General features: G+C 38.5%; 1 protein-coding gene across 1 annotated transcript; it reads right to left on the minus strand.

The window, feature by feature from the left end:
• Nucleotides 1–664: 664 nt before the first annotated feature.
• dvl1a (dishevelled segment polarity protein 1a) lies at nt 665–27007 on the minus strand. The gene is made up of 15 exons (XM_079478149.1): nt 26573–27007; nt 20576–20645; nt 19625–19746; nt 14142–14254; nt 10517–10655; nt 10269–10362; nt 10071–10140; nt 7897–8036; nt 6852–6928; nt 6704–6771; nt 6447–6524; nt 5791–5925; nt 4710–4877; nt 4261–4479; nt 665–2699 (listed from the first exon to the last, which is right to left on the minus strand). Exons 1-15 carry the CDS (start codon nt 26740–26742, stop codon nt 2161–2163), a joined length of 2202 nt encoding a protein of 733 aa, XP_079334275.1. The 5' UTR covers nt 26743–27007; the 3' UTR covers nt 665–2160.
• Between the last annotated feature and the right edge of the window lie 677 nt (nt 27008–27684).

Consider the following 27684-nt stretch of genomic DNA (forward strand, 5'->3'; position numbering starts at 1 on the left):
GCTGTTGTTCGGTTACCAATATTCTTCAAAATATCTTCTTTTGTCTTAAAAACCTTGAAACATTTTAAAAGTTCTAAAACTTTAGACCGTTAGTATATCACAATTAAGGTAAAGTGTAATGAGTATGTTGACCACAGAATGATGAGATGCAGAAATTGTGAACACTGTGAGATCATCATAGGTGAAAATAAAAATGTCCTAGCACAAATGAGCCATGAGCCACGCTTCATGAAGAAACCACTGACTAAATTGCTTCCAGAGTAGAGTCTGCTCTAGAATCTTAATGTATCCTGCTGTTTTGTTCTATGACTTGGAAATGTTTGTAAAGGAAACCCAATGTTGTTTGAACATATTGATGTCACACGCCACTAAGACTTAATGTTACAGCGGAAAGCTTGTAAATACATGACATTAAACACAAATAACGTAGACAAAACATCATAGTCATGATATTATGGCTTACGTAAGTATTTACTACACCTCTAACGCTACAAGTATGACCGACTTGACAGAAGTTCTACTAATTCATCTTCATTTTACCACCATTGTTCGTGTCAATGACAAAAAAAGACAATATCTGGTCACTTCTTAATACATAAATTTTATTTACTCAGGTTTATATATATATATATATATATATATACACAAATTATTATTCCTCTTTGTGAAGAAACAAAGCAAACTGCTTTCAATCCTCTTTTGTCTTAAGGGCTGAACAGTAACGTTGCAAAAGTGCTTGAATTCACCGAACCAAGTGTTCATTGCTGTTCGGTTCAGGCAAACAGCTTAGTGACTGTACAAGACAACCAACAATGACAGTTTCTTGGACAACACTTTAACCATAACAACCTCATACCCATTCTTCCACACATTAAAGAAGAGTATTTAAAATGTACTCTGTATGTTAAGAGTTCCAGGTGAATTTTTTGCAACATTTAACAATCATTATTCTAACATCTGCCCAAGCATTGGGTGGAAATACAACTTCAACGATAGCTCACATGCTACCGAGATACTGCAGGGGTTTGGCGGGTGTGAATTGTAACCTAATGGTAAACAATACATTCAGCAATGTGTAAAGTTGTTAGATGTGACTATAAAGTCTGATTGTCAATCATTGGACAACTTTTGTCTTTGAATACTACATAGAAAGTCGAATGGAAACCTTTTATGGATACATTAACATTTAAAACCGTCTCTGTTTAGAGAGTAATGCATGTGGTTGGATTGTGTTTTGTGCAAAACACTGAGCAGCAGGGTTTAAGACAGACAGCCTGGTACAATGTAAAAGCAGTTAAAAGGTGTTTTTCTGTAAAGTCGCTTTTGCTTTTTTTGTGCTGCTGTAGTGTTGTGGTTTGTGTGTCACAGTTCAAATGAACTCGTTGTGCTTTTTTAGTGTCTTTACCGATCTAATAAACATTGGATGGACATTAAAGGACAGTTCACCCAAACAGGAACATTCTGGCCTTGGTTACTCACGTCATGTTGTTACAAACTGTTATCATGCAATTTCTCATTTCACTTTCATTATGTAGTGTGGCCGTCGTATACAATTGGGACCCTGTCTAAAGTCGCAACCTAACTATGGGATGAGTTTTATTTTAGTAATTCGTTTCATTTTTGACATGGCTTTTTTACATGGTTGTAGTTTCACAGAATGGTCTTTATATCATGTAGGATGACTTTACGTAGAAAACACTAAATCACAAAAAAAAAATACTTTAGCTGCATTTTAACAGGCAGGGTCACAATTGTGTTCAATGTAAGAAAGTCATATCGCTGCTGTCCTTCTGAAACCTCGTATTTGTATATTTCGTGATTTCGATTTTCTGCCACGAATCATCATAACTGGTCATCCTTTATGTTTGTCTCAAGGTTTAGCAAATATCTAACCAATGAAAAGTATTAAAAAGTGCTTGTCAACTAGTGATTTTAAAATTTCCTGAAAAACAGTGAATTTGGACATCCGAGGTTTTGGATGGACAGCGACATTATGCTTATTACAGCCATGATGACGAGTTAATAACATCATTTTTATTTCTGGCTGCTCTTTACACGTTAAATGAACTATAAACTAAAAATTCTCAGTGCAGGTAACGTCAGTAGCAAAAAATCAAGAAGCAGGCCTTGTGCTTAAAATACGTTGAAGGCACTCTCCTGTCACATGATATCAACAAAAAATTCACAAGGATTCCCCATGGCGTGTTGAAAAGACTGCCGGCTAGCTGTGAGTTCTGGCGGTACGTTTCCTAACTCCCGAACGGGTGGAGCGCCAGGGGGGCTGTTGCTTGCCCCCGCTTTGGGGGAGAGGTGAGCAATGCAGTATGGTGGAGGTAAACCAGGTGGCCCGTAGGAAGAGGCATGACTTCGGTCACTGTGGGCATAGGACCGATGATTGGGTTGAACAAAGGGGGTGTGGCTATATGAAAAGGAGGTATGGCTATGCTGTGAGATGGTGTGACACTGGCCATGGCCGAACCCCGGGTGGGCATAGCTGTGGGTAGAGTGACCTTGACTGACAGCTGAGCGGCTGTGGCTTTGATGACTCAGCTGACTCTGTGCCCTTTCTCCCCATCTTCCAACCCATGTGCCTAGTTCTGATTCGCTGCCCCTACAGCATGACGCTTTATGGTCCTTCTCTCGAGAGGAGGGCCTTTGTTCTTTCCCAGCGCTGGGGTTGGAGCCACTACTTCTGCTGCCTAATGGAGGAGAGAAGAGAAATAAGGGGTTTAGAATAATTTGTATTTACAAGTCATTTGTTATGTCCATATTCACAAATGATCCCAAAAAAGCATGATCATTCTGTTGACAGCGATACTATAAAGTAATAAAATTCAAAGGTGTATATAGAAAAATGATTCAGTTTTCCCAGCTGATTCATAACCTGAAATAATGAAACTGCATTACATTCTGAAAGGATGAGAATCCGTCTAAATCTGATCCATTCTCATCTGTCTGACACATGCACATCATACTGTATACACAGAAGTAGGGGTAAAGTACAGCACACATAACCACACACAGAAAACAAGCATCACAGCTGCGGTCTCACAATGGCCATCCCAATGAGTCCTGTGCCATGACAACCAATCATTTAAATAACAGGATGAGAAGGACATAAGGTGGAGTGGGACGGCAATTTAATGAGATTCTTACCGCATTCCCGTCGTAGGAGGAACTATTCCGTCAGTCTACGGATGTCCAGCAAAAACATAACAGAAGGGAATAGCATCATTACGATATGTCACCCAAGAAGACCCTACCACCCATTCCCAGCAGGATTTTTGGAAAAGTCCCGGTTCCTATCATCCACAACAGCATTCAAATATAATGCTTCCAGCAGGGGAGAAACCGGAGTATGCCTGACTGGTGTTAAAAGGTCATTGTTCCTTTGGATAAATACGGATATACATTCTCACATTCTACCATGCTGATAAATGCAAAGAATTCATTCCCGAAAATGTAAAAAGAAACAACAAAAATGACAAAAGCTTCAGAAGTCATGCCATACCACAAATATTGAATGTCCAACAGAATACAGCAACAAAGGTGATGCACTGTACATGTAATATAACAAAATAAATCATTTACATCACAGATCTTTTAAAGAAAAATATGATCGTTTCCTTAAGAATTTAGGAAAGCTTTTCTTCCTACAAAAAAATGACAAGGTTTATTTATAATTCCAACCTACAAAAACTAAATAGATTTTTTAATCATCATTTCTTTATTACTTTTAATCCTTAAAATAAATTATACAAACTGTAATTTTTAATCCAAAACAATTGTTTTATAAATAGCAGCATAAAAAGAAACTTCCTTTGGTGGATTTCATATTTCATTTTTACATTAGTAGGTAAAACATTGTTGCCGGTAAATTTAAACCACCTGAAAATACAGTACATGCTCAAAAAGTATATTTGACATGTCATTCTGAATGGGGGAACTTTACAAAACCCAAACATCTGCATAGTACTCTTGAGTAGTACTGTACCAAGTCATCCTACATGCCAAATTACTATAATCCCACAAATAGTTTTCTTTTTACTGTAATAAATTCCAAAAATACCTTTTGACCAATTATTAGCATAAAAGGAAAGGTATTTTTTACTCAACATTTCAAGCTGAAATCACAAGAAAATACTAAAAGGAAAGCAAAAGTAAAACATCGCATGATGCGACAGGAAAAGGGGGCTTTCCCTTCTGTGTATCATTGCACAAATAATGCTTCTCTCTTTAACGCACACACAAACAGCCCACCTTCACTTTGCTGGCTGCCTGCACTGCCACCGTGGAAGCTGTGACAGGGGTCTGTGTATCCAGGTGGAAACCCAGGTGGGGGGGTGGGGTACCCTGGGTAAGGGTAGGGCTGGCCACCGAGGGGCCAGGGGTTGGTGCCCGGTGGAGGAAGAGGGGCCAGGCCATCCTGGTCAGAGCCACCGCCACTGGATCCATCATTCAGGTTCAGAGAAGCCATAGCTTTAAAAAAAAAAGAAGAATTTTGACTGTCTTGTATGAACATAAAGGCTGAAGCACTAATTTAGGGTGTACGGTGATAAAAAAAAAATTACCCAATATACTGATATATTAATCACATTTATACTAAATATTTGTTAAGAACTTCCCCAAGAAATGAACGAAACATTTTTGTGACGTACAGGTAAAGCACTGACCAGACATTAAGCAACATGTGCGTGTGTTTACTGTACTTTGGCACAAATCTCCAAAGGTGTAATAGCACTGCTCAGAGAAGGTGATTTTGTTGACGGTGTGTCTCAGGTAGCCGTGTTTCAACAAACTGCTTGCATATTTTCTGGCGTCGCGTCGGTCCTTAAAACCCTCCACCCGAGAGAACAACCAGTCGACAACATCCGCACCTGGAACACAGAGGTTGCACAAAAAGTTAAATGTATTATTAATAAAACCGTTCCAGTTTTGGATGATATACACTCCCTCTCATGATCTTTGAAACCTGTAAGACTTTCCTTCTTCTGCAGAACACAAAAGAAGGTATTTTGAGGAACGCTGCTAACCAAACAACATTTGCCCCCCACTGACTTCCATTGTATGACACAACACCACCATGAGACATTTAAAAAAAGATCTTGTTTTGTGTTCCTACATAAGGGTAAATCACAGGATTTTCATCTCCCAAACGTTGGTATTATTTTTTATAAAAGCAAAAAGGCAGATGGGTCTTTTTAGGTACAATATAGAGTGCTTGCAACCGTTATGCAATATTAACCTTGTTAAAACTAAATTCATAAACCACAGATGTATGCTTGTGCAATACACCACCTTCCTGTGCAATGAACATGAAGTATATCAGCAGATCAACTACCGTCAAACCCCTCGACCCGGCAACACTATGACTCTGTGTTGTTAGAATTTTGACTGTGATGACTGGTAAGTCATGTGAAGAACATCATTGCAAAACCACCATCTTAAAAACAAATAAAAAATAAATTTAATTAAGCCCGTAGTAGAAATCGAGGTTCTTAGATTTGGATGATTTCAAAACAATCCCTTTAAAATAATAGTTTAAAATAAAAATAAAATCCTTAAGCCTGTAATATTAAAGAAACAATACAGGGTTTTTAATTGGATCTATTGACATAAATGCAATATAATATTTCACTCTATGCAACGTTATGCAATATTAACCTTGTTAAAACTAAATTCATAAACCACAGATGTATGCTTGTGCAATACACCACCTTCCTGTGCAATGAACATGAAGTATATCAGCAGATCAACTACCGTCAAACCCCTCGACCCGGCAACACTAACCGATGACTGCATTGGCGATGGTGATTTTCAGCCACATTCGGTCTCTGATCTCTATGCCCGAGTCCGGTAACTGCATGACCTTTACTATTGTTGCCATGTCCGTCTTTGACACAGAGAGGGGGAGGTCATCAAAATCTGCGAAATGAGCAAGAAATAAGAATGAATGAGGCTTGAAAACAGGATATCTTTTCACTGCACATCACAAGCTGTTCTCAAGTGAGTTGCAACCAACGAATTGGGCCACAAAAATCTTTACACACCATGACATAGACATTTACTTAACATACGCTGTTGCTAATGCATGTATAAAAATGTCAGATTTTATTTCACTTTGCATAGAGTTGGGCCTATGCAGTTAATTTTCATTTTAATGTCCACCTTAAAGGGACAGTTAACCAAAACTTACTTATCCTCATGTCATTTTTAAAACCTGTATGACTTCATTTCTTCTGCAGAACACAAAAGAAGATATTTTGAAGAATTTTGGTAACCAAACAACACTGGCTGCCATTGACTTCCATTTTGGATTTTTGAGTAAACTTTAACTTCAATGACATTAGTTTATTTTGTATATTATACAACTCAGTGCCAGTGTTAAATCTGTGTCCTTAAACAAAAACAATAAAGAAAGTTCCATGAATGTGAATTCGATTTACCGTAATGAGGGTAAGGCCCGGTAAGTGCTGTAGTGTGTGTGATCCAAGCAGCAGGGTCAATGGGTCTCACCGGCTCAGCTGAGAGCACAGACAGTTCAGAAATAAACTACAGAGTCCGACTAGTACAGTAAATATAAATTTAAAGTACTAAATATAGTTAGCAAGCGGTCTCAAGGGTTAACAAGTAGGCTATATTTTAAAAACACAAAAGTTGATAATTTAGCTGCTATCTGGGAATGGTAAATGGTATTTAGTACCTCTGGGAATGGTAAAGTAGCTTCTAGGGGAGGGGTCCCAACATTTAGCCACTGTTAGACTTATTGGCCTGTGGAGGACAAAGCAAACATAAAGTGCCACTGTTGAGATATTAACTGGGCTACCAATAAGGAGCCTCCAAAATCTCACCCGGGTTTAGAGACGATCTCCCGCAGAATCCTGACAGCATCATCATTACTCATGTTCTCAAAGTTCACGTCATTCACCTGAGCAAAACAAACTTTCATCAGATCTTCATTTATTGCATGGATTACATTTCATTAACATTCAAAGGCGCAGGTTTTGATTTACAGCGTTGTACTATAGATTTGCAACAAATATCTCTGTCCAAACACGATGGTGCCCACCACAGTACAGCTGAGAATTTAATGTATGTAGGCCCTCTCTGTATGTAGATATGAATAGCTTATACTAAGGTATTACAAACATAACGATTCATTACGTAAGGTCTTTATACACCTCTGAATAAGTCGTTTTGTATATTATATTGCATTTTTGTCAATTAAAAACCCTGTATTGTTTCTTTAATATTACAAGCTTAAGGAAAAAAGATTTATTTTAAACTATTATTTTAAAGGGTTTGTTTTGAAATCATCCAAATCTAAGAACCTCGATTTCTACTACGGGCTTAATTTAATTTGTTTTTTATTTGTTTTTAAGATGGTGGTTTTGCAATGATGTTCTTCACATGACTTACCAGTCATCACAGTCAAAATTCTAACAACACAGAGTCATTAACCTTAGGTTACTGAGATAGTAATGCTGTGAAAACCCCTCTGATAGTGAATGTTAATGATTGTAAACAAAAGTGTCATGCATGAAAGCCCCCGTCTGTCCACTGGACACAACAGCTCCACCAGATATGAGACGAGATGTCCTTTAGCAGGAAGGAAAAGCAGTGAACAGCCTAGATAGTCAGCTGATAAACCATAACAATGCACTGATGTCATCCAGTGCACAAGTTTGTTTCAGTTCTGTAAATTTAGTTTTATTGGGTGTTTATTTAATAATAAACTTCATTATAAATCAACAATATCAGAGACTTTGCTTCTTTAATCACAATATAACACTACCTCTCTACCTCATCGCTTGAATACATCATTGACCACTTTAACATTTAAACAGTTATTGGAAAGTCTGCATGGATTTCGGTTTGACAATGCTCATCATTCACCTGTAAAAGCATGTCTCCAGGCTCGATCCTGCCGTCGGCCGCCACTGCTCCACCTTTCATGATGGAGCCGATATAGATGCCTCCATCTCCTCTGTCGTTACTTTGACCCACTATGCTGATACCCAGGAAGTTGTACTTCTCTGTGGTGAAGAGAGATAAGTGTGTTTACAATGATGACTGTTTATCTAAGATCATTTAGAAAACACTACGCACACCAGACCTTGAATAACAGAAAGACGAGATTATTAAACAGGTGGTGTGGTCAGATAGAGAAGTGAGAGAGAGAGAAGGACAAGTGATTGAGAGTCCAGTGAGGGAGTGATTGGGTGCGTTCCACGTCACTTTAAGACAGGCCCTCACAATCTTCCCTTAGTACTTCTCCTCTGCGCCATTTTTAAGTGCATTCAACTTCGTGGAGAGGAAAAGATATATTGAATTCGTTCTAAAAGATATGACTGAGACCACTTATGACATGTGCCAGAGAGCCCAGTCCAATTATGTAGTCTATCCAGCACAATAGTGTGAGAGATGGTATGAAATACAGCACTTAAGTCTAACAAAACTAAAATCCCACAAGCCCCAGAGTCAGCAAGCGCAAGAAGACTGGTAGGGCAGTCTCTGTGCTATGTCCAGATCTGAAACCAGATTGGAATGGTTCTAACAATTTGTTTTGAGAGAGATGACTTTACAGTTGTGCTAACTATCACATGCTCCAGGACTTTAGCTAGGATTATTAAGTTTGAAATAGGCCAATAGTTTCTCATGATATCACTCACTGGTTTCTTAAGGACAGGTTTAATCTATAGTTGAATCTATAGTATGTTTTGATTGTGTAATTTGGCCTATTTTTTAATTTGGCATATTTTTTCTATCTATAGTATGTTTTGATTGTGTAATTGGCCTATTTTTTTATTCTTAACTGGTTACTTTTATTTTTCTTATTTCTTAACTGTTTTATCAAATGGATATTTTTAATTTCTTCTATGTAAAGCACTTTGAATTGCCATTGTGTATGAAATGTGCTATACAAATAAACTTGCCTTGCCTTGCCTGCCTTGCCTTGTAATTTAATAAAAATTTTCTTAAATTGCTTATACAGCCATCAATATTTTTTATATTTCCTACAACAACTGATATGTATACAGAATGGTGCATAAAACAAATTCTTTAGTGAACAGGGACTTGAATCGTGATTGAGTGAGGGATCGAGTGAGTGATCAAGTGAGTGATCGCGTGAATGAGTGATCGAGTGAATGAGTGATTGAGTGATAGAACGATCGAGTGAATGAGTAAATGAGTGATCGAATGATCGAGTTAGTGAGTGATCGAGTGAGTGAGGGATCGAGTTATTAAGTGTTCGAGTGATCGAGTAAATGAGTGATCGAGTAAATTAGTCATCGAGTAAATGAGTTATAGAGTAAATGAGTGATCGATTGAATGACTGATCGAGTAAGTGATCGAGTGAGTGAGTGATCGAGTGAGTGATTGAGTAAGTGATCAAGTAAGTTAGTGAACGAGTGAGTGAGTGAGTGAACGAGTAAATGAGTAAATGAGTGATCGAGTGAGTGAGTGATCGATTGAATAAGTGATCGAGTGAGTGAGTGATCGATTAAGTGATCGATTGAATGACTGATCGAGTAAGTGATCGAGTGAGTGAGTGATCGAGTAAGTGATCAAGTAAGTTAGTGAACGAGTAAATGAGTGATCGAGTGAGTGAGTGTTCGATTGAATAAGTGATCGAGTGAGTGAGTGATCGATTAAATGAGTGATCGAGTCGGTGATCAAGTGAGAGATCGAGTTATCCAGTGAGTGATCAAGTGATCAAGTAAATGAGTGATCGAGTGTTCGAGTGAGTGATCGATTGAATGAATAATCGAGTGAGTGATCGAGTGAATGAGTGAGTGAGTGATCCAGTGAGTTCACAAATGAATTAATATTGAGTAAAAGATTATGAAAGTAACTAATGAATAAATATGTAGATATTGAGTGAACGGACAAATAAGTGAGAAAGCTATTGAACAAATGAGTGAGTAAATAAAAGTTACAGCAAGAAACAATTTCAAAAAGTAAATTAAAAGAGGAAAAAAACAAATCAGTGAGTAAACAAATGAATGATTGATAAATGATTGAGCGAATGAACAATGATTGAGTGATAAACTGTGAATAGTTCTTACCCATGTTGAGTGTGACAGTGATAATGTTGAGGCTCATAGTGGAGTCCGTTATACTACTGAAGGATGAGGACTGTGAAGAGAACATACAAAAATTAGCTGAGAGGATCTCAGATCATTCAAGAACAGACACTCTTATGTTAAAAATACCCGTGTGTACTTTCTCTTAATCACTGAGATCGTGGACGTGGGTATTCTCACCCTGTCCATTTTTGTCACTTTCTGCCTACGTCTTCGACGTTTGTGTCTGCGCATGAGATGCGAGGAAGAGCTCCGCTCTGAAGAACTGCTTAATCTGTGACACAGGGACAGAGATCAATCTGTAGATTCATTAAGCAAAAAGCTTCTCACGCTAGACTAATAAAGAGAGATGCAAAGGATTAGAAAGAAATTGTTCTTGTGGCTTTCCCCAGACATGATGGAAAACGAAATGTTGGGAAATGTCTGACCTGCTTGCGTTTTCATCCTCTTCACTGTCGATAAAGGAGCTGGATTCTAGCTCACTACTCATCACTGAAGCACTGTCATAGACAGGAGCTTGGTCACGATTAGAACGTTCTGACTTCGACTGACCGTTCACCCGGGGAACTAAGAGGAAACAATGAAGACATTGTTAAAAAGCAAAGAAGAGCATCTTCATGGCAACACATCAGAACCAGAAGTTACGTGAGCACATAAATTCTGGAAATTGCTAATTTTATCGAACAGTAGTTTACAATTATCTTTTAAAAAGAAGCAATTCATAATATATAGTGGTTGTTTGATGTCATTGTAAGTTTGTTATATAAATATCACGAAAAATGGATCTGCAACATTTTTTTAAAGAAAATACTGTGGTCTGTATATCTCTTCAATGCTTTCATCTGCCACAATAATAAATGATTCAAACTAATTTTCAGCAAATTTAAAGATCTTAATTGATCGACAATCTAATATGTCAGTAGGATTCCTTTCGAAAAACTTTTCCGGAAGGAAAATGTGTTTTAATGACTCTTCAATCACGATATTTGCAACAAGATATCCATCACGTCTGTTATCGTCGTGGCTTACGTACAGAGACGGGGATGAAGTTGATTCTCTGGGTGACACTGGACGCGCTGAAATGGTCTTTGGAGACAGTTCGACCGCCGAGAACGGCCAAAACATTCCAATACTGCAGGAGTGCTCATTCTGGACCATTGTGTTTCACGCAATCACCATTTTAACCACTCACACTTTACCATTCATGCGACACTGATACAGATCAATCTATTTCCTCCCTCTGTCTTGTGTGGGTTGACCACACTACTGTTTTACCTTAACAATACGTGTCACAAGTTTTGTATTTTCTTGTTAAAATAAATCCTCTCCGAGCCGATTCAGACTTTTCTATGTGCTAGAAATCAACAGTGGAAAGGTAGATGCAATCTCTCCGGACACAGATGTCTACAATTATGAGGTAGTTTGTTTCAGCGCATGAAAGGAAAGTTCTGCAAAATTCCACATGTGGCCTCAGTGGATGATCTTATACCTGTGAAGTGCAATATTAATGTTTTGTAAGTGATCGATATGATTCATGCTACAATCATAACAGGCATGTCATACACCAGTCTAGACTAACTTTTATCTTTGTAAAACAATCTATTGTTTAGTGTATGTTTAGTCTTAAAGGGATAGTTCACCCAAAAATACAAATTCTGTCATTGTTTACTCACCCTCAGGTTGTTTCAAACCTATATAAACGTCTTTGTTCTGTTAAACACAAAGAAAGATATTTGTAAGAATGTTAGCAATTTTCAGTTCTGTGAAATTATCCACTACCATTGTAGGAAAAAAATATTGCATACAGAGTGAGATATTTTGAAGAATTTGGGAACACAAACAGTTCTGGGGCACCTTTGACTACCATATGGCAGTCAATGATGTAAAAGAATTGAAAATTGCTAACATTCTTCCAAATATCTTTTTCGGTGTTCATCAGAACAAAATTATTTATACAGTTATGAAATTACATGAGGGTGAGTAAATGATAACCAAAATTAAATTTTTAATTGTAGCGTTAAAACTTTGGGTGAAATAATACCACTGTTCATGATATTATTGTAAACTTTGGTAAAACCTTTTGAAACATTTACCCCTACAAAATAAAAGCCTTTCAAAGGCATTAAAAAACATTTGACGTAAAGCACTGCAAAACATTTTTATAATTTGCCAGTGACTCATTTCATTTTCATAACATCTGCACATTTTCACTTATAGCAAGATACAATATAGCGCTTCACAACATTTTAACAACGTTTTTACAACACAACGACGTATTTTCAACGCATTATGTGTAGTTTCCATAAAGCATGCAAATGACGTTAAACCACAAAAGTTTGTGAAATATTGCCACATAATTTCCCCTAACAAAACGAACAGCGATGCATTTTCCTTACCTGCACTCCTGCAGTGCATGCAACACAGTGCTGCACCTCTCATTAGCTCGCAGCATTTCAAGCCCTCAATGAAACGTTACACTCTTTTATCCTAGTTCCCGTGCTCAGCTGTCCATCAAACCCTCACACGCGCATCGGTTTCCACCAGAACAGACCCACATGTGTGCAAGAGAACAAATTGGCCCTGAGCAGAGATGTAGTCTGCTCTACTCAGATGTAAACCGGTGAGCACTGATTGAATAGACGACAGTCCATTTAACACACAGATGGTTGTATAAAAGAGAGCAGAACAACACAGAATGATATATTTAGGAAGGTTGTTAAGCACACCGAAACAAACAACAAGCATCTTCCACACACCAAAATGGTTCGTCTGCTTATTCTGACAATGGAAACTGAATATTGGTGGTTCAGCTAGTTCAGCTAGCTAGATAAATGCCTGAGGTTTGAAAAGAGATCTCCTCTCCAACTGTTTCTGCCTCTGGGGGACACACCTGTACGGCCACACATGTTATTCATGTAAACATACCCAGCAGAGGTCAGCACTGGGAAAAAATAACAGATGAACTGCTGGGGCGTTCTGGACATCTCTGCATGTCCACAGCTTGTAATAAAACATTGAAGTTTCTCCAACACACGGTTAGAAATGATTATTTTAGTCCATTTTCATCAATGAAACACACACACCTCCGTCTGTCTCTGGTGTCTGACAGTGTCACTGCTAATGAGGCTGAAGTAATGAACGCATGTGGCACTGCTGAGCGCAGGCAGCAGGAGAAACAGAGAGAAGAACCAGGAAATGATCTCATTAAATAAACCATGATAACAGAGGCTTCTTCAAAACATTCCAAACATTCCGAACATCACACAGTTGGGAGAAGGAAGCTTGCTCGGAACATAAACAAGTTCCATAACACTTAATGAATCGGACGTTCAAGAAGTACATGGGACTTTCTCAATCACCCTCAATTCTTATTATCAAATCATTACGGGCAAAAGAACATCTGAGAACATTCTTTGCGGATGACAAAATATTTTTCTACTCAAAGGAAGTCTTCATGTTTCCAGGTCTCTTTACCCAGAACTCGACTCAGCATGTGCACTTGCGAAAAAAAACAAGTAAGCTTCCGGCCAACAACCAGAGAATCAGCAGGGTCAGACGAGACAACATTTTTAGGAAATCGATGTCCCTTAACACACTGTAAGGACTTGAGTTTAAGTGATGTGCATTAAACAGCATTTATCTCAATTCAGATGAATTTGTCTACTTTAGTATTTCAAAGAAGAAATCTAAAGGCGTTAAAAGAAATAGCCATAGGAATAAAGGATGATATATGATAGACTTTTGACTGAACCATACTTGAGAAAAATGTCCTGTTTATCCCTTTGATAACAGCCCATTTTATCGAAGGAGAGGAAGCAATCCAGAAAAATATCTATCCAGGTCACCTCTGGAAAGTTACTTGTTTGACCTGAAGACTGTCCAGAAAGCAAACTATATTTCTGCTTGTGGATGGAATATTTCACTTACCTGTGGAAAACCCCCATGAAGCATTACCTGTCTGTTAGTATCATATATTTCCTGATTCTATGGCCCTGGCACATGATATGTGATATGTATAGTGTGAAAGTGAGTCTGTTTTGCTAAGTCACTCACGCTCATGAGCTCTCCTCCGAGCTCGCTCTCTCTCTCTCTCTCTCCGCTGGCTCTGAAGAGACTCCGTCCCTGTTTCCGTGTCCAATCCATCCCTGCTGCTCACGGCGTTGGCGCTATGACAAAAATACACAGAGAGTAATTATATGGACTTGAAACCATCTCTATTATGCAGAGTCACAATAAACTTGGTCACACAAATATGAAACATTTTCTGAGGAAAAGTCTGAAAGCATGATTCCCAACATTCAATTACATCGCCAAAAGATGTTTCATTGTGTTGGGGTGTATGATTTACGGCCACGCATTTGCAACAACTGCCAGTAGTTATATGAAGCTTAAAAAGGTCCTTAGTACAGAGCATTTAGAGCAAACTAGGGCCTGAGACTTTCAGAGCTGCGGTTTGGAGTTCTTGGGCCGGTGAGGGGGAATGGGACCGATGTGATGTTTGAGAAGAAATATGTGTCTGTGGACATGTCAGAAGGCTGGTTATTCTAGAATGGTTTTGCTCTGGGCAGAAAGGAAACCTGAGGCTGGTGAGAACACTGATGTTACAAGCAAAGACGTTCACACACACGATAGTAGGAGAGGAAAATTCTAGTCAGGGTTCTTCTGAGAAACCAGGCACCCAACTGTCAGATTCAGAAAGTGAGAAAGCACTGTGCGTTATAGTGACTTTACCACAGAAGAATTCACAGACACAACTTTCTGTAAAAAGAAGACTAACAATGACTTTCGAAGATATTTAGAAAAATGTTGTTAACCGGCACCCATTGACTTTCATTGGTTTTGGTGCCGGGGTTGTTACAAAGTTTTTATTTCAAAAAAAATTTTTATAAAGAAAGTCATCCAGGTTCAAAAAGACAAGAGAATAAATGTTTGCGTAAATGTTTAATTTAAAGGGACAGTTCACCCAAAAAATAATTCATCATTCACAAACCGTATGACTTTCTTCTCAAGAGCATTGGCCAACAATTTTGACTTCCACTGTCTAGACACAAACCACTGAGATATTTCTCAAAATAGAAATATTCTTCTTTAGTGTTCCACAGAAAAAAACAGTCATACATAGAATAAAAATGAGAATGATGACTTCATTTTTATAAATTGTGGTGAACCATCCCTTTAAAAATGCACAGACAATTATTTATGTTACGCCACAGCCATAGTCTTGCCTTTCTTCAGATTTTCAAATATAATTTATTTATCGAAGGCTTGTGTAATGTCTCATTTCTGTTTCAACAGATGGCTAGGTTTTATCTACCGTATTAGAAGTCGAACAGTGTGGTCCCATTAGCTCAAACATAGAACAGTGTGCTAATGTCTCTCTCTGCTGGATGGAACCTGTAATTTCACCAGCATGCTACAGTGTGACTATAAACTGTACTTTTCGCCTGCCAATGTCCATCAATCATTCACATTTATCCATTTGGCAGATGCTTACAGAACCCACAGCGCATTTAAACTATGCATTTTATCAGTATGTGTTAAACCCTTGACCAAAGCATCCCTGCTGAAAAATCTATAGACATTCAAATAGTTTTCATTACGAATACCATTATGAAGAATCGTCCGTTTATCAATAAAACCATAACATTTCTGTATATAGTATTTTTAGACTTATTCCAGTTGAATTTAATGGTTACCAGCAGGAATATATTGGCTCCCATTCACCAACATCCCACCAGATCTCAACACCATTATCAGTTAAGACCTACAGAGACAACTGTGGTTTCCATTAAAACCAGTACAACTCCCATTATAACCATTAAATCCATTAAAGTTTGTGTAATGTTTTATATATTTTTTTCAGCAGAGATTGCAACCACCATGCTCTATCAGCTGAGCTATACATGAGAGCACAATGAAATATTAAATACCATTTCATTATAATAAACAAACATACACATGATTTATTGTGTCATTTTCCTTTTGATACAAACCGATTTACAGTGCCAACAAATATAATAAAAAATTCAACACAATTAATTTTGTGTTCTCTATTATGCCATTTATGTTATATCTAAAGCTTTTGAGTTTAATGAAGGTTTTATGTATAGCAGGCAGACAGTCGGTTTGATCCCAGGAGAGATAAACGCAGCTGTGACGCCCCGCAGAGCCCGTGGGGCAACAGAGACGGGGTCCTTTTAATGTCCGCTAATCCGGATTAACTGCTCAAACTCCGGTCGAACCGGCACTCCTCACTCTATTGAATGTATTCACCAAGACCCACGGATAATGCACCACACAAAGGGATCGGGCAGTGGATAACATTTGGTTATTTGTTACAGTGAAGCTTTTATAATGGAAATGAGAGGTTTTGTCCACATGAAATAGTAAAGGGGATGATGGGAGAGAAGTATAGAGATGGATCTGTACTTGTGCTTTTAGATATTCTAACACTAGATGGCGTAAGATATACAATAAACAAACAGCGGGCATTTACAGCTGGGCTGAGAAGGCTTTAACAAAAAGAACAGAGATAAACAGCCAGAAAGTCAAACATTAGATAAAGAAGTAGAAGGACTTCACAGACTAAACAGGTGCACAGAAGCTGTGAAGCTTTACTGAAAACACCCTGAAGCAAACTGCTTCAATTTTAGCCTTCAATACGAACAAAGAGAATATTCAATGGCGTTTGCTTTTCTCAGTATCATAAGGCAAAACAACCTCATGGCAAAACCAGCTGTGTGATCTCCAATGCTAGAAGACTTTATCAAAGCTCATGTAGTGCAACTTGTATTTGTTCAGACAGGCTGTAAAATTCCAGTTTTGGACATAACTTACTGACATAAAAAACAATTACATTAAATCTTCACAACCCAACTTTATATATGGTTAAAATCCATCAAAGTTATATTTAAAGAAATTAAAAGCATTTTAGTCTAACCAATGTATCAATCACAATGTGTGTGTAATATGCACAATAGTTTATATAGCTGTGGAAAAGCTCCGACAACGTGAATATTTGCAAACACACACTGGGGTTTGTGGGGGAACAAGTTTCCCATTCAAATGCAGCCCAAGAGACAAAGGCGTAGTTTGGATTGTGATTCACACGTGGCTCCCGGAAAGACAAGAAGCAGATGAGATTTGACTCTCCAGATGGATGCTGAACATCTGCTACTGTAGGGACTGCGGTCAGGAACTCGAAACAAATCAAATTATATTAACGGTAATGTTCCTGCAATATTTCTGAAGCTTGGCTGCATGGCACTGGCAACACTAAAGTAATGGGTTCGATTCTCAGGAACACATACAGATAATATACATTGCATGTTTCACCTTGGGAGGTTTCCAAATACATTTTACTATAGTGCTTGTCATCGTGGCATAGCAGTAAGGTCTAAGCAATGTCCCATTAGGTGAGTTAAAGGAACAGTTCAACCAAAATTTTAAATCCTGTCTTTGTTGACTCAGCCTCAAATTGTTCCAAATCTGTATTCATTTTTGTTTTGATGGACAGATTTTGAAAGAATGCTTTTAACCAAATAGTTCTTGTCCATAACTGACTACCATAGTAGAAAAAAATGCTTTATACATTTATTTGTTCTGTTGAACACAAAAGAAGATATTTGGAAGAACATAGGATAGCAAACTGTCCTGGAGCCTTTTGACTACCATTGTCATTTTTCCTACTAAAGTCAATTGTGGCCAAACTGTTTGGTTAAAAGCATTCTTCTAAATATCTTTAACTGTGCTTATCAGAACAAGAGAAGACATTAATACAGACGTGGAACTCTTATGATTGGGACTTATATCACAATCGTGATATAAAGCAGAATGTAATGCAATGCATGTAAAGTGACATCATAGTGGAATTTAGAATGGAAATTTGTCATTTAAAATGAAATTGAGATTTCTGGGAACTTGGCACCATTGGCGGCTGCAGACAATTTTGATTGGGGGGTCAATGGGGAGTCCTGGTCATTTAAAGGGGGGTCTCATGAAAACCAACAGAAAATACAGTGGACACGGGTAATAACTGCATTTTAATGCTACTAAACAAATAAAACAACACAGCATATCAACTACTTTGTTTTTAATTAATTAATCAATTGTAGTTTGCAAACAATATGCTCGAACTTTAATTGCCATATCCACACCCAGTGCCGCTGCTAGCCATATTGGAGCCCTAAGCATAATTCCATTATGATGACCCCCCCCACCCTGAAATTTGCCAGTTTACCTTTTTATTACCAAACATATAACTCAATATCAATAACTCAATATCAATAACACAACAGCAGCATCGCAGTATAAAACCTAGGAACACAAAATAGAGAAAGTAAAATCTTCACAGCTTTGCTGACTTTGTAAACATATGTAGAATAGCCAACACACACTACACATTTGAAAGTGCAAACTTTTCTTCAGTAAACAGAATTAGTAGCAGCACATCCACATTTCCCGAATTTAAGTTAATTAAACATGGACATACCTGCATGTGATGCACGGGCATCATCTCGCAGTTTCTTCTTCTTTCTTTTCTCTGATCCTGACTCCTAATGTCTTTTCGGGGCCATTTCCAAATAAGTTGCCTAGACTACCGTTTGTCAAACTGCGTCAGGCGCACGCGCGATCAAACGGCGCTGCCCGCGCGGACCGTACATGGGAGGGTGGTGATATGGGATTGTTCGGCCGTTTTTTTTACATATACATGGCTGAAATGTGCCTGCCTAATAGTTTTTCTATAGCTTAATGAAATAATATTAGATTTAAAAAAAAAATTCATTACGCTATTTTTGGTGCCGGCCACACCCATGACAGAAAACATATTTGCAATCCAAAAGAATGACGCGGGTATGATTTTAGTTGAGGCTGTCTTGGTTTCTCGGCTGGGCCATGGATTAAATCCCCAGTTAAATCCTCTCCGCCGTCAGGATTCCCACCATCCGTGCCCGCTGTAGCGCTCGATGAGGCGCCATTTCTTTCCATCTGCTCACCTGTCTCTTCCGCCCTTTTTTAGGTATGACAAACCGATCCATTTTTAGCTTCAAGATATAAAGTGCGTAGCAGCTCTTGCGGGCTCGCGACAGCGCCTTGAATGCAATGACGCAAGGCGCAGCGGCAGCAACGTTCATGGGGCGTCGCATTGATTCTTATGTTTATATATTTTTTATATGTCGATTAAATTATTAATTATTATTGTTCTGCATAGCTTGAAGAGAACCATTTTTAAATCTTTATCCCGGATATATATATTTTAATATATATCAAATATTTTTTAAATCAGGAAGGGGTGGGGGGTCTAATGGGGGTCAATGCATTTTTTGGAAGGGTCTTGAGACCCCCCAAGACCCCCCCTGGTGCCGCCACTGCTTGGCACTTGCATCTATATTTTTAAATATTTCATCACAGATGAATCTTTATTTATCACTTATTCCGGTATGCGTGTCCTCATCTGACCTTACTGGTGCACTGGAGTCAAGAAGCGTGTAATAAATGAGGGTCTGTCAAACGATTTGAACGGCTTACACACTTACTGGAAGGAGGGCGGCCTGGAATCTCCGATCCCTCCCGTCCGCTCTAAGGGTGGCGGCAGTTCTTTGTGGCTCTCTGTGCACTGAGATCCCCCATCCGAGTGTGAGCCTTCAGCCAACACCAACTACAGCCAAACACAGACACACATAGAATTACTCACAAAGGCTTCAGGAAGAAACTGTCCAGACTAACTGCTGGCCACGCATAAATAAGAAGACCAGCTGAAGCAAGAGAAGAGTGTATTTGTTTGAGTACGCAGGAGTGTGAAAAACAGAGGAGTGTGCAAAGGCGCCTTTATATTTGGTCTAAATGCTGAGGTGTACGTGAACATATCTGTAGCTGTGCACATTTTCTTTCATAGTGAAACAGGATATTTATTCATTTAAAATAGGACTGTCAATCGATTAATCACGATCACATCCAGAATAATCATTTGTGTTCACATGATATGTGTGGACTGTGCATGTAATTTTTGTATGCATAAAACATATTCATAAATGCATAGATTTAATAATATAATTTTATACACATATACAAATTAATAAACATTTATATATAATAAAATTATTGGTAAATATAAATAAATACATGTACATGTATTTCCTAAATATGTATACATGTATGTGTACTGCATATGTTTGTAAATGCAAAATGCAAACTTTTATTCTCGATGCGATTAATTGCAATTAATCGTATGACAGCCCTTATTTAAAATAGTTTGGACTGTGAAGTCCGGTGACAGGTGGTTGGGGAGGAGTTTAAAAATAAGAATCAAATCATGGCAAAGCCCTTCCATACGTTCTTCCTCAACTTCCTGTTTAAGCAGGAAACACAGCAGCAGGAAATAAAACTGTGCTGTTAAAGCCATTTAGTCTTCACCAGCATTGGTGTTTGCACCATAAAATACTGATGTTTGCAACATCACGAAAGAGAGCAGCCTCCATTTAACTTACCCAGGAGACCACTCGGCCATTAAAGCAGGGCAGCTTAGCGTTATCATCAGAGATTTCTTCCTTTACGACCCTACGAGAGAAAATCAAACCATTAGGGATCCAATGAGACAGCACCCAAAACTGAACACCAATGTTCTTATTCATTTGCGAAGGCATATTGAAATCATGTCACGCTATAACGCTGGAATTTTCCACAAGGTTCTCAATTCCTGGCTGATGAGAATGCTCAATGCCCCTGTTGACCGACCCGCATTGAAAACAACTCTGTTTTACAACCCAGCCTCATTAGTACTTTATGCACTTTCCAGACTAGAAGGCTTACTATAAACAAGATTAATGTCTATCCAATCATTTACTAACTGTCTGTGTGTTTGTGGGTGTTAAGGAGCTGTAGGTATATATTGGAGATTGGAGCAAGGGCACATTTGTGTGTGAAAGGTACAGCTAGGGTGTCAGGGGCACAGGAGGTTATTAATAGAGTAAGTTGGCAGAGTGTCCATCCCAGGCTGTAAATTCCCTACAGAAATACCACGCAGTCACCCTTTAACCCGTGAGGCATGGTTCAGCGGTCACACACCTGCTGCTCTCATGTCAAAGAGCACAGGTCCAGCTAATTTACACATAAACAAACAAACCACCCGATAATATTATTAATGGCTTCAAATGTAAACTGAGAAAACAGAATGACTATTGGCAACCATGTGAGTTTGGTTAGGCTGATATCACAAGCAGATAATATCAGTGTCGCAACAGTTCTCCATTTTTTACTACAGAAAAAAAATAGATCTCTTTAAAAGTTTATATTTTTCTCACAGAAATGTGATTTATTTAAATGTACATTTGGAGAGTTTTTAAAAGTCTCCTCGTATATGCCTCCTTAGAAAAGGGAGCATTCTTCAGAAGACACGCATGTGCTCAGATTTTCCAACATATCGAGGTCTTCGACCAAAAATAAATAGTAGAACTTAAACATTTAGACTTGTGTTTTTTTAACTATGAACAATTCAACAAAAGCTGTGAATACTTGTAGATTACATATTAGCATAACTCCCATAACTGTTTACATTTCTGTTAAAACAGTAGTTTACACAGTAGTAAGTAGAACGCTGTCTTTCTGAAACCTTGTTAAAAAGTGTTTGTTAACTTTGACAACACCGTTTTTAATCATTTAAAAAGTGTGTTTTCTTCCATTTTGTGAAAAACAGCTTGAATATTAAACTGCCATTATTACATATTAATGTAAATGTTACATGTGACACAATCCGTTACAGTAATAATTAGCAGTTATCGTGATATGCAAATTTGATATAGGCACTGCTTATGAGTTACGCCAGTTTCACACCACATGCGTATTTCGGAAAAATAGACTACTGCTGCTGCTGCTTACATTATTAGTACACAGAGATACTAAAGTTACAAAAATGGCATCGATTTGTGTTATGAAGATAATGACACTTATGTAAGCGAAAGGACCCACAGCACACAGAACAGTGAAGCCACGTTAATCTACTAGCCGCAATGCTAATGTAACTGGTCTATGACATCCTTTGGATTTGGAAGTACAAACAACTACATGCTTGATTTTGCAGCACACAACACAGCGCTTCCGCTACATTATGTAAACACACAAACTATCAGAGGTGTTTGTGGGCAGGTCAGAGTGTTTCGCAGGCAGGCGGGGGTAATGCAGATGTTACACAATGAAAGTCAGTCAATTTTAGGAAATCCAGGTAACGTGCTCTTTAAAGTAATGTTTACCACAGATGCTATTTTACTCATAAATTGAGATTCCTGAGGGAGCCTGTGGTGAATTAGCCTTCTGGCATACAAAATGACTAAACAGTTCTATACAGCGTCTTCCTCTCTGCTTCGTCATCTGGTACTTTTCTAGCCCTCTTGTAGGAGTAGCTTCCTAGATGAAACATATGCTAAACAAACAAAGGCTACATATACTTGATTAATAAGCCTTACTCAAGATGTCAAATCCCTAAGAATTGGATGTTTTACCAGCATGATAAACTACAACAAGGCTTATTAAGTGTTGACAGATCGTCGTGTCTCGAAAAATTCCATAAACCAGCTGAAACTACAACATTTTCCTCCCGACTCCTCCAGAACTTCCAGGTCATGTCACCCACGGATGTGAGACTGTGAAATTGGGTTGAGTGAGACTGAAGATGATGATAAAGGGTTCTCGTGTAAAGAGAAACAAAACAAGGAGAGTTTCAGGCTCCAGAAGCCTGAGCCCAGAACAGGAAACTGGGGTGTAACTCTAGTCATGGTTAGGAATTGTTGGTGTCCTCTCAAGGGGCCCCTCGATGTAAAGCAACATGCAGTTATAACCGTGAGGGTGACCATAAGGAAGTATGGTTTGTCCAATTGTTCAAGTTAAAGCAAAGCAAAGCGTAATATGCTTTCTGGGGGGTAATATTGACTGAAAACAGCCAACAACATAGCTCAATGAAAAATACCAGACAACTGTGAGCATTAATGTCAAAGTGAAACTAGAACTAGAGTTTAACTTTGTTTTAAAACTAGATTTTCTGGATTAAAGTTAAATATAAAATCTTTGTAATACTACAATACACTCCCTAAATGTAATCTGGGTTACTCATTGGACAAATACACAGTTTTCCTAGCAGATTTTTTTGTTTATTAGTAAAAATAACAAATCCAGTTCCTTCGAAAAGTAAAGCACCCCGCTTAACAAGACGTTCTATATGAGGTATCAATGATCGATAATCGATCATTATAATTTAATCGATTAATCAGCTTTTTCAGAAATGCAGTCAGCAATTATTCCAGCAAATAGCACTGCAAATAAAATCATCTGATAACTAATGTAAAAGAATCATACAAATATTTAAACTATAATGTGACTACATCATCTACGGTTGCAGCAAGAGAATGTGAAGCTGACGTCAAGCTCTATGTTGCATGTTCCAGTGGCGCCGCCATCTTGGGAGGATAATACTCGGATATGTACCTTTACTCGTTTTGTTTGATATATGGAGAAATCGAAAGTGAAAGAACCAGAGGCTTTTCCTGAATGACTGGGAGTAATGATATTGCAGTTTTTAACACAGCAAGACCGACCTACCATAGTTATATTACAGTTATATTTCCTAATCAAACAAGAACAACTGCATTGAACGCAATAGCAGTGATCCTCCGAAGATGGCCCAACATTCAACGCGCTCTGATGTGGATTAACAAGCTCTATAGTCAAGAGTAATGTTCTAACGCAAAAGAGATGTAGCCTAACTGTCAGAGCATGGTGCTTGCAACACCACAGTCATGAATAAACTTCCCAGAGAGATCAAAAAGCCTGCATGCACCATAAGCCACTTTGGATGACGCACCTGCCAAATGCTCATCTGTAAATGTGATGTAAACATGCACAGATGAGGACGTCATTATATCAGTGACATCTTGCAAGTGTAAGTCAATTACATTATGTAAACATCACCCTTCATTCAAATCTCTGAGGCTTTTCTGACTGACAATAACAGTATGATCTATAATCTACTTTGGAGATCTTCTACGATGCTATACCATTCCAGCTGCTAGCTTTTTCCAGATTATATACAGCTCAGCTCACCTTGAACCATATAACTAATCATCCAAGTCAGGACAAACCAGGCCTGAATAATGACGGATAATCAGCCAGTGATCGCAATGAGCACAAGCGACGTGAACCCTCACTAAAACTCTAATATCTGAAGATTATCCACCTACAAGCAGTTAGGAGCCAGATGCCACATCCCTTCAAATCCAACATGGCCACATCGCTCTCTGTTACACGTCCCAGCAGCACTTTAAAAATTAAACACATCTGAAATCTGTAAAGTCTACAGGGCCTGATAAAAAAAAGCACAATATAACTGTAGAATCCATTTTTCACTTTGAGTAAGCGTTAGTTAAAACAAGTGTTGTGAATATAATACACACTAAACATGATACCACAAATCAAATCCATGTAAACCATTATTCTGATACACCTGCTGAGGTTGTAACTGATATTTCAGATTAAGTTAAGCCAGCAAACACACTCACTCACAGCAACCGTGGTGCAACTGAGGTTTATAGAAACAGATAGGGGCCTTTGCGAGACGTGTTTGGGTGTCTTAAAAGAATGTTATTAATAATAGACAGAACAATAACAGAAGATACTATCAGGAGCAGTACAGTATTGTTTATTAGTATGAAAGACTATGGCTGTAACAGAAGGATTGGTGATGTTTATTTTGGATGGAGTAACGCTAGTTGTGCTATGGTGAGGGGGGTCTGTCAGAGTTCACAAGTTCATCTCACCGCTGATTTGTTAATAATAGTGGTGTTCCTCTATCCCACATGGCAGAAGCCTATGAACCATTTAACAGTCTCTGGTGATATGTTTCTCAAGACATCAGTTATAAACTTATGGACAAACTATTCGTATTTCATATCATTGTAAATCTATACCGGATTATGTCTTAAAGGGACAGTACACCCAAAATCCAATGGTTTTGGACATTTAGTGTCATAAGAATAAAGCTGCTTGGATTTTTCCTGTTCTCCTAATGGTCAAAAACATATGTTCTAAAATATGTCCAGCCCTGGTTCTGACTCATGTGAGCACAGTTTTGTAGTCATGTACTGTTGAAATCTTGCTTTCATGACTTCACACAATAAAAGTGCTTCAAATGGAGTTTGACTTTTAAGGTCAAACATTGTGTTCGTTCAAGCAATCTGCTTCACGATCACCGTGGCTAACTGAACACACAGTGCTAGGTGTGACAGGAAAGCAACACTGTTAGTAAACTATCCTATGTTAACAGGAAGAGCAAGTTTGGATTGGAAGGCCGTACTGGAACACCAACCCGTGTGAGTTTTGCCTCTGATGTTTAAACATGGTTCCAACTATGTTAAGTGGACTTGAAGAGGCCTTCAAATGTAATTGCGACAAATATTCACATTCCTTAAAATTGCATTGAAACGCCTTCATCCATGTCACATCCGTGTTGGCCTGTCTCTTCAGATAAAAGGAGAATTTGACCGGTGAACCTAAATAAGTGATTGAAAGACACTATAACCTACAACATCGCTATGAAATGACATGGGAAGACTGGATTTTAAAGACTAAAGTTAACATCTTGCCCAACTTCTTCATGATGCCCGAAATAATGTAAGAGCAGGTGAAGGCAGAATAAGCATGCATCTCAGATGTGGCATAACAGAGAACTGAAATCAGAACTGCTCATTTTGTATTATTTGACAGTCTGTTTGTCCATTCACATTTGGTGACGTCACAATTAGAACATGACAGTTCAGTATAACAGCTGCTGTCTCTCGCAGCTCCACTTCACCAAATACTACAGATCGTTTTAAAGCGATAGAAATTGACTGAAACACAAGACTCGAAACACTCACACGTCTGCTGAGGTTTATATTGAACTGCTGAGAATCTGGTTGTCTACCGGATTTAAAGGTTACGTGCGAATGAACTCAACGTCTCAGTATTTAATATGCCAGCGTCTAATAAAGTAAAACAAGCTGTTTTAAACAAAGTGTTTTATACTTAATAAAGGTGCTCGAAAGATCACGTTGACTTTTATATTCTCAGTCACGAGGACAGCAACGGGCCAACGCCGGTCTCTCAGAGGAACCGGAGAAATATCACATGCAACTACAACACGCGGAACTGCATTAGGAAACACAAGCACGATATACATGTGCACCGTGCGGGCAACTTTAGGTGTGTGACTGGAGTTGACAAATCGAGGTCTGTTGCGAACTTGCGATGGTGGTGGTTTCTGATCAAGCACACGCGCGCATTAGAACACGAGTTCAAAGCAGGTGCCCGCCGCGATGTAGATGGCAGCGACGTCATAATGAACAAACGATCGGAGCGCGTTCACGTTCGCAGCGGTTTGACAGCGCTGGCAAGACCGCGATAACGCTCAATCGATCATTCTAGACTACGACACGAGCAAAATGACAATTCTCCGTACTCACCCGAAATCCTGATCCATAGATTTGAAAAAGAATTTATAACTATTGACCGGGCGATTGTTGAGGACATTTTTAAAATCCGCCAACGTCACTTTTTCCGGAGAAACCGTCAGTTTGACTAAATAAGGGGTTTCTTCTTCGTCGATATGGTATATGATTTTGGTCTCCGCCATGAGTAGGCTTATATGGGTAGGACAATCATTGACAGAAGGAGCAAGGGTTGCAGCAGCAGCGCGATACAAAAATATATTTGTAGGCTATAACTCGTCAAGTGTCATAAACGCCCTATATGGCGACATTGCTGGTAGCCGGATTCAAGGAGGAAAACAAAAAGCGTGGTCTCGGACGGAGTGACTGGATCCAGACATAATCGAGGCTGGTGCGTCTATATCGTGGCGTCAATGTTTCTGTCTGATCGGCTGTGAAACAGGAAGGGACGGTTCACATCCCTATGAGTTGGAGTTCAGCATATTTCTCCCTTACGGGGTTTACCGTAGAGTTATGCTGCCATCTAGCGGCAGTCCGAAAATAAGTGAAATTATGCTTTGAGATCAATCTTTCTTTCTTTCTTTGCTTTTTGTGTTAAACCTCGCGTTTTGATTTTAGTTTGTTGTTTATGAAAGAGGGTTGTTATTGCACATTTGATGGTTAAAGTGACACCCCTACTTTAAATCCATCATACCGGTTCATTTAGTCCTTTCACATACGTCAACACCAAAATGTCTAAAGTACTCGATATGAAATCGACATTTACTATTAAGTAAATATAGGGGAGGATGGATTATAGTTTACTGCACACGGGAGACTTATTTATTTTAGGTTATTGATTGACAGTGTTTCATGCTCAGCCATTAGAGTATTCAGAATCTGTCTTAATGGCTTTAATGGCAGGTATTGTAACAGAGCCAGGAATTATTGCAATGGCCATTTACGCTGCATGTATGTCAATTTATGTATTTTAACAGCAGGGGGCAGCAGAGCTGCGCTTTCCTTTTATTCTACTCCTGGAATCATTGTTGAAAGTATACGCACATGCCTAATAGTCTAAAATCAGACTCATTTATAATGAAATAACACAGCTACATAGTGCTAACATTCTAAAACTCACAGAATAA

The sequence above is a fragment of the Barbatula barbatula genome (genome assembly GCF_947034865.1).
Source record: "Barbatula barbatula genome assembly, chromosome: 17".
Lineage (NCBI taxonomy): Eukaryota > Metazoa > Chordata > Actinopteri > Cypriniformes > Nemacheilidae > Barbatula > Barbatula barbatula.

What these genes read in the sequence shown, in the direction of transcription:
- dvl1a (XM_079478149.1), bottom strand. Translation starts at nt 26,742, where the DNA reads ATGGCGGAGACCAAAATCATATACCATATCGACGAAGAAGAAACCCCT. An exon ending in CGGGCCTTACCCTCATTACG is followed by an intron (nt 5,926 to 6,446) that starts GTAAATCGAATT and finishes CTCATTTCGCAG; the next exon opens with ATTTTGATGACCTCCCCCTC. An exon ending in AGGCAGCCAGCAAAGTGAAG is followed by an intron (nt 2,700 to 4,260) that starts GTGGGCTGTTTG and finishes CTCCTCCATTAG; the next exon opens with GCAGCAGAAGTAGTGGCTCC.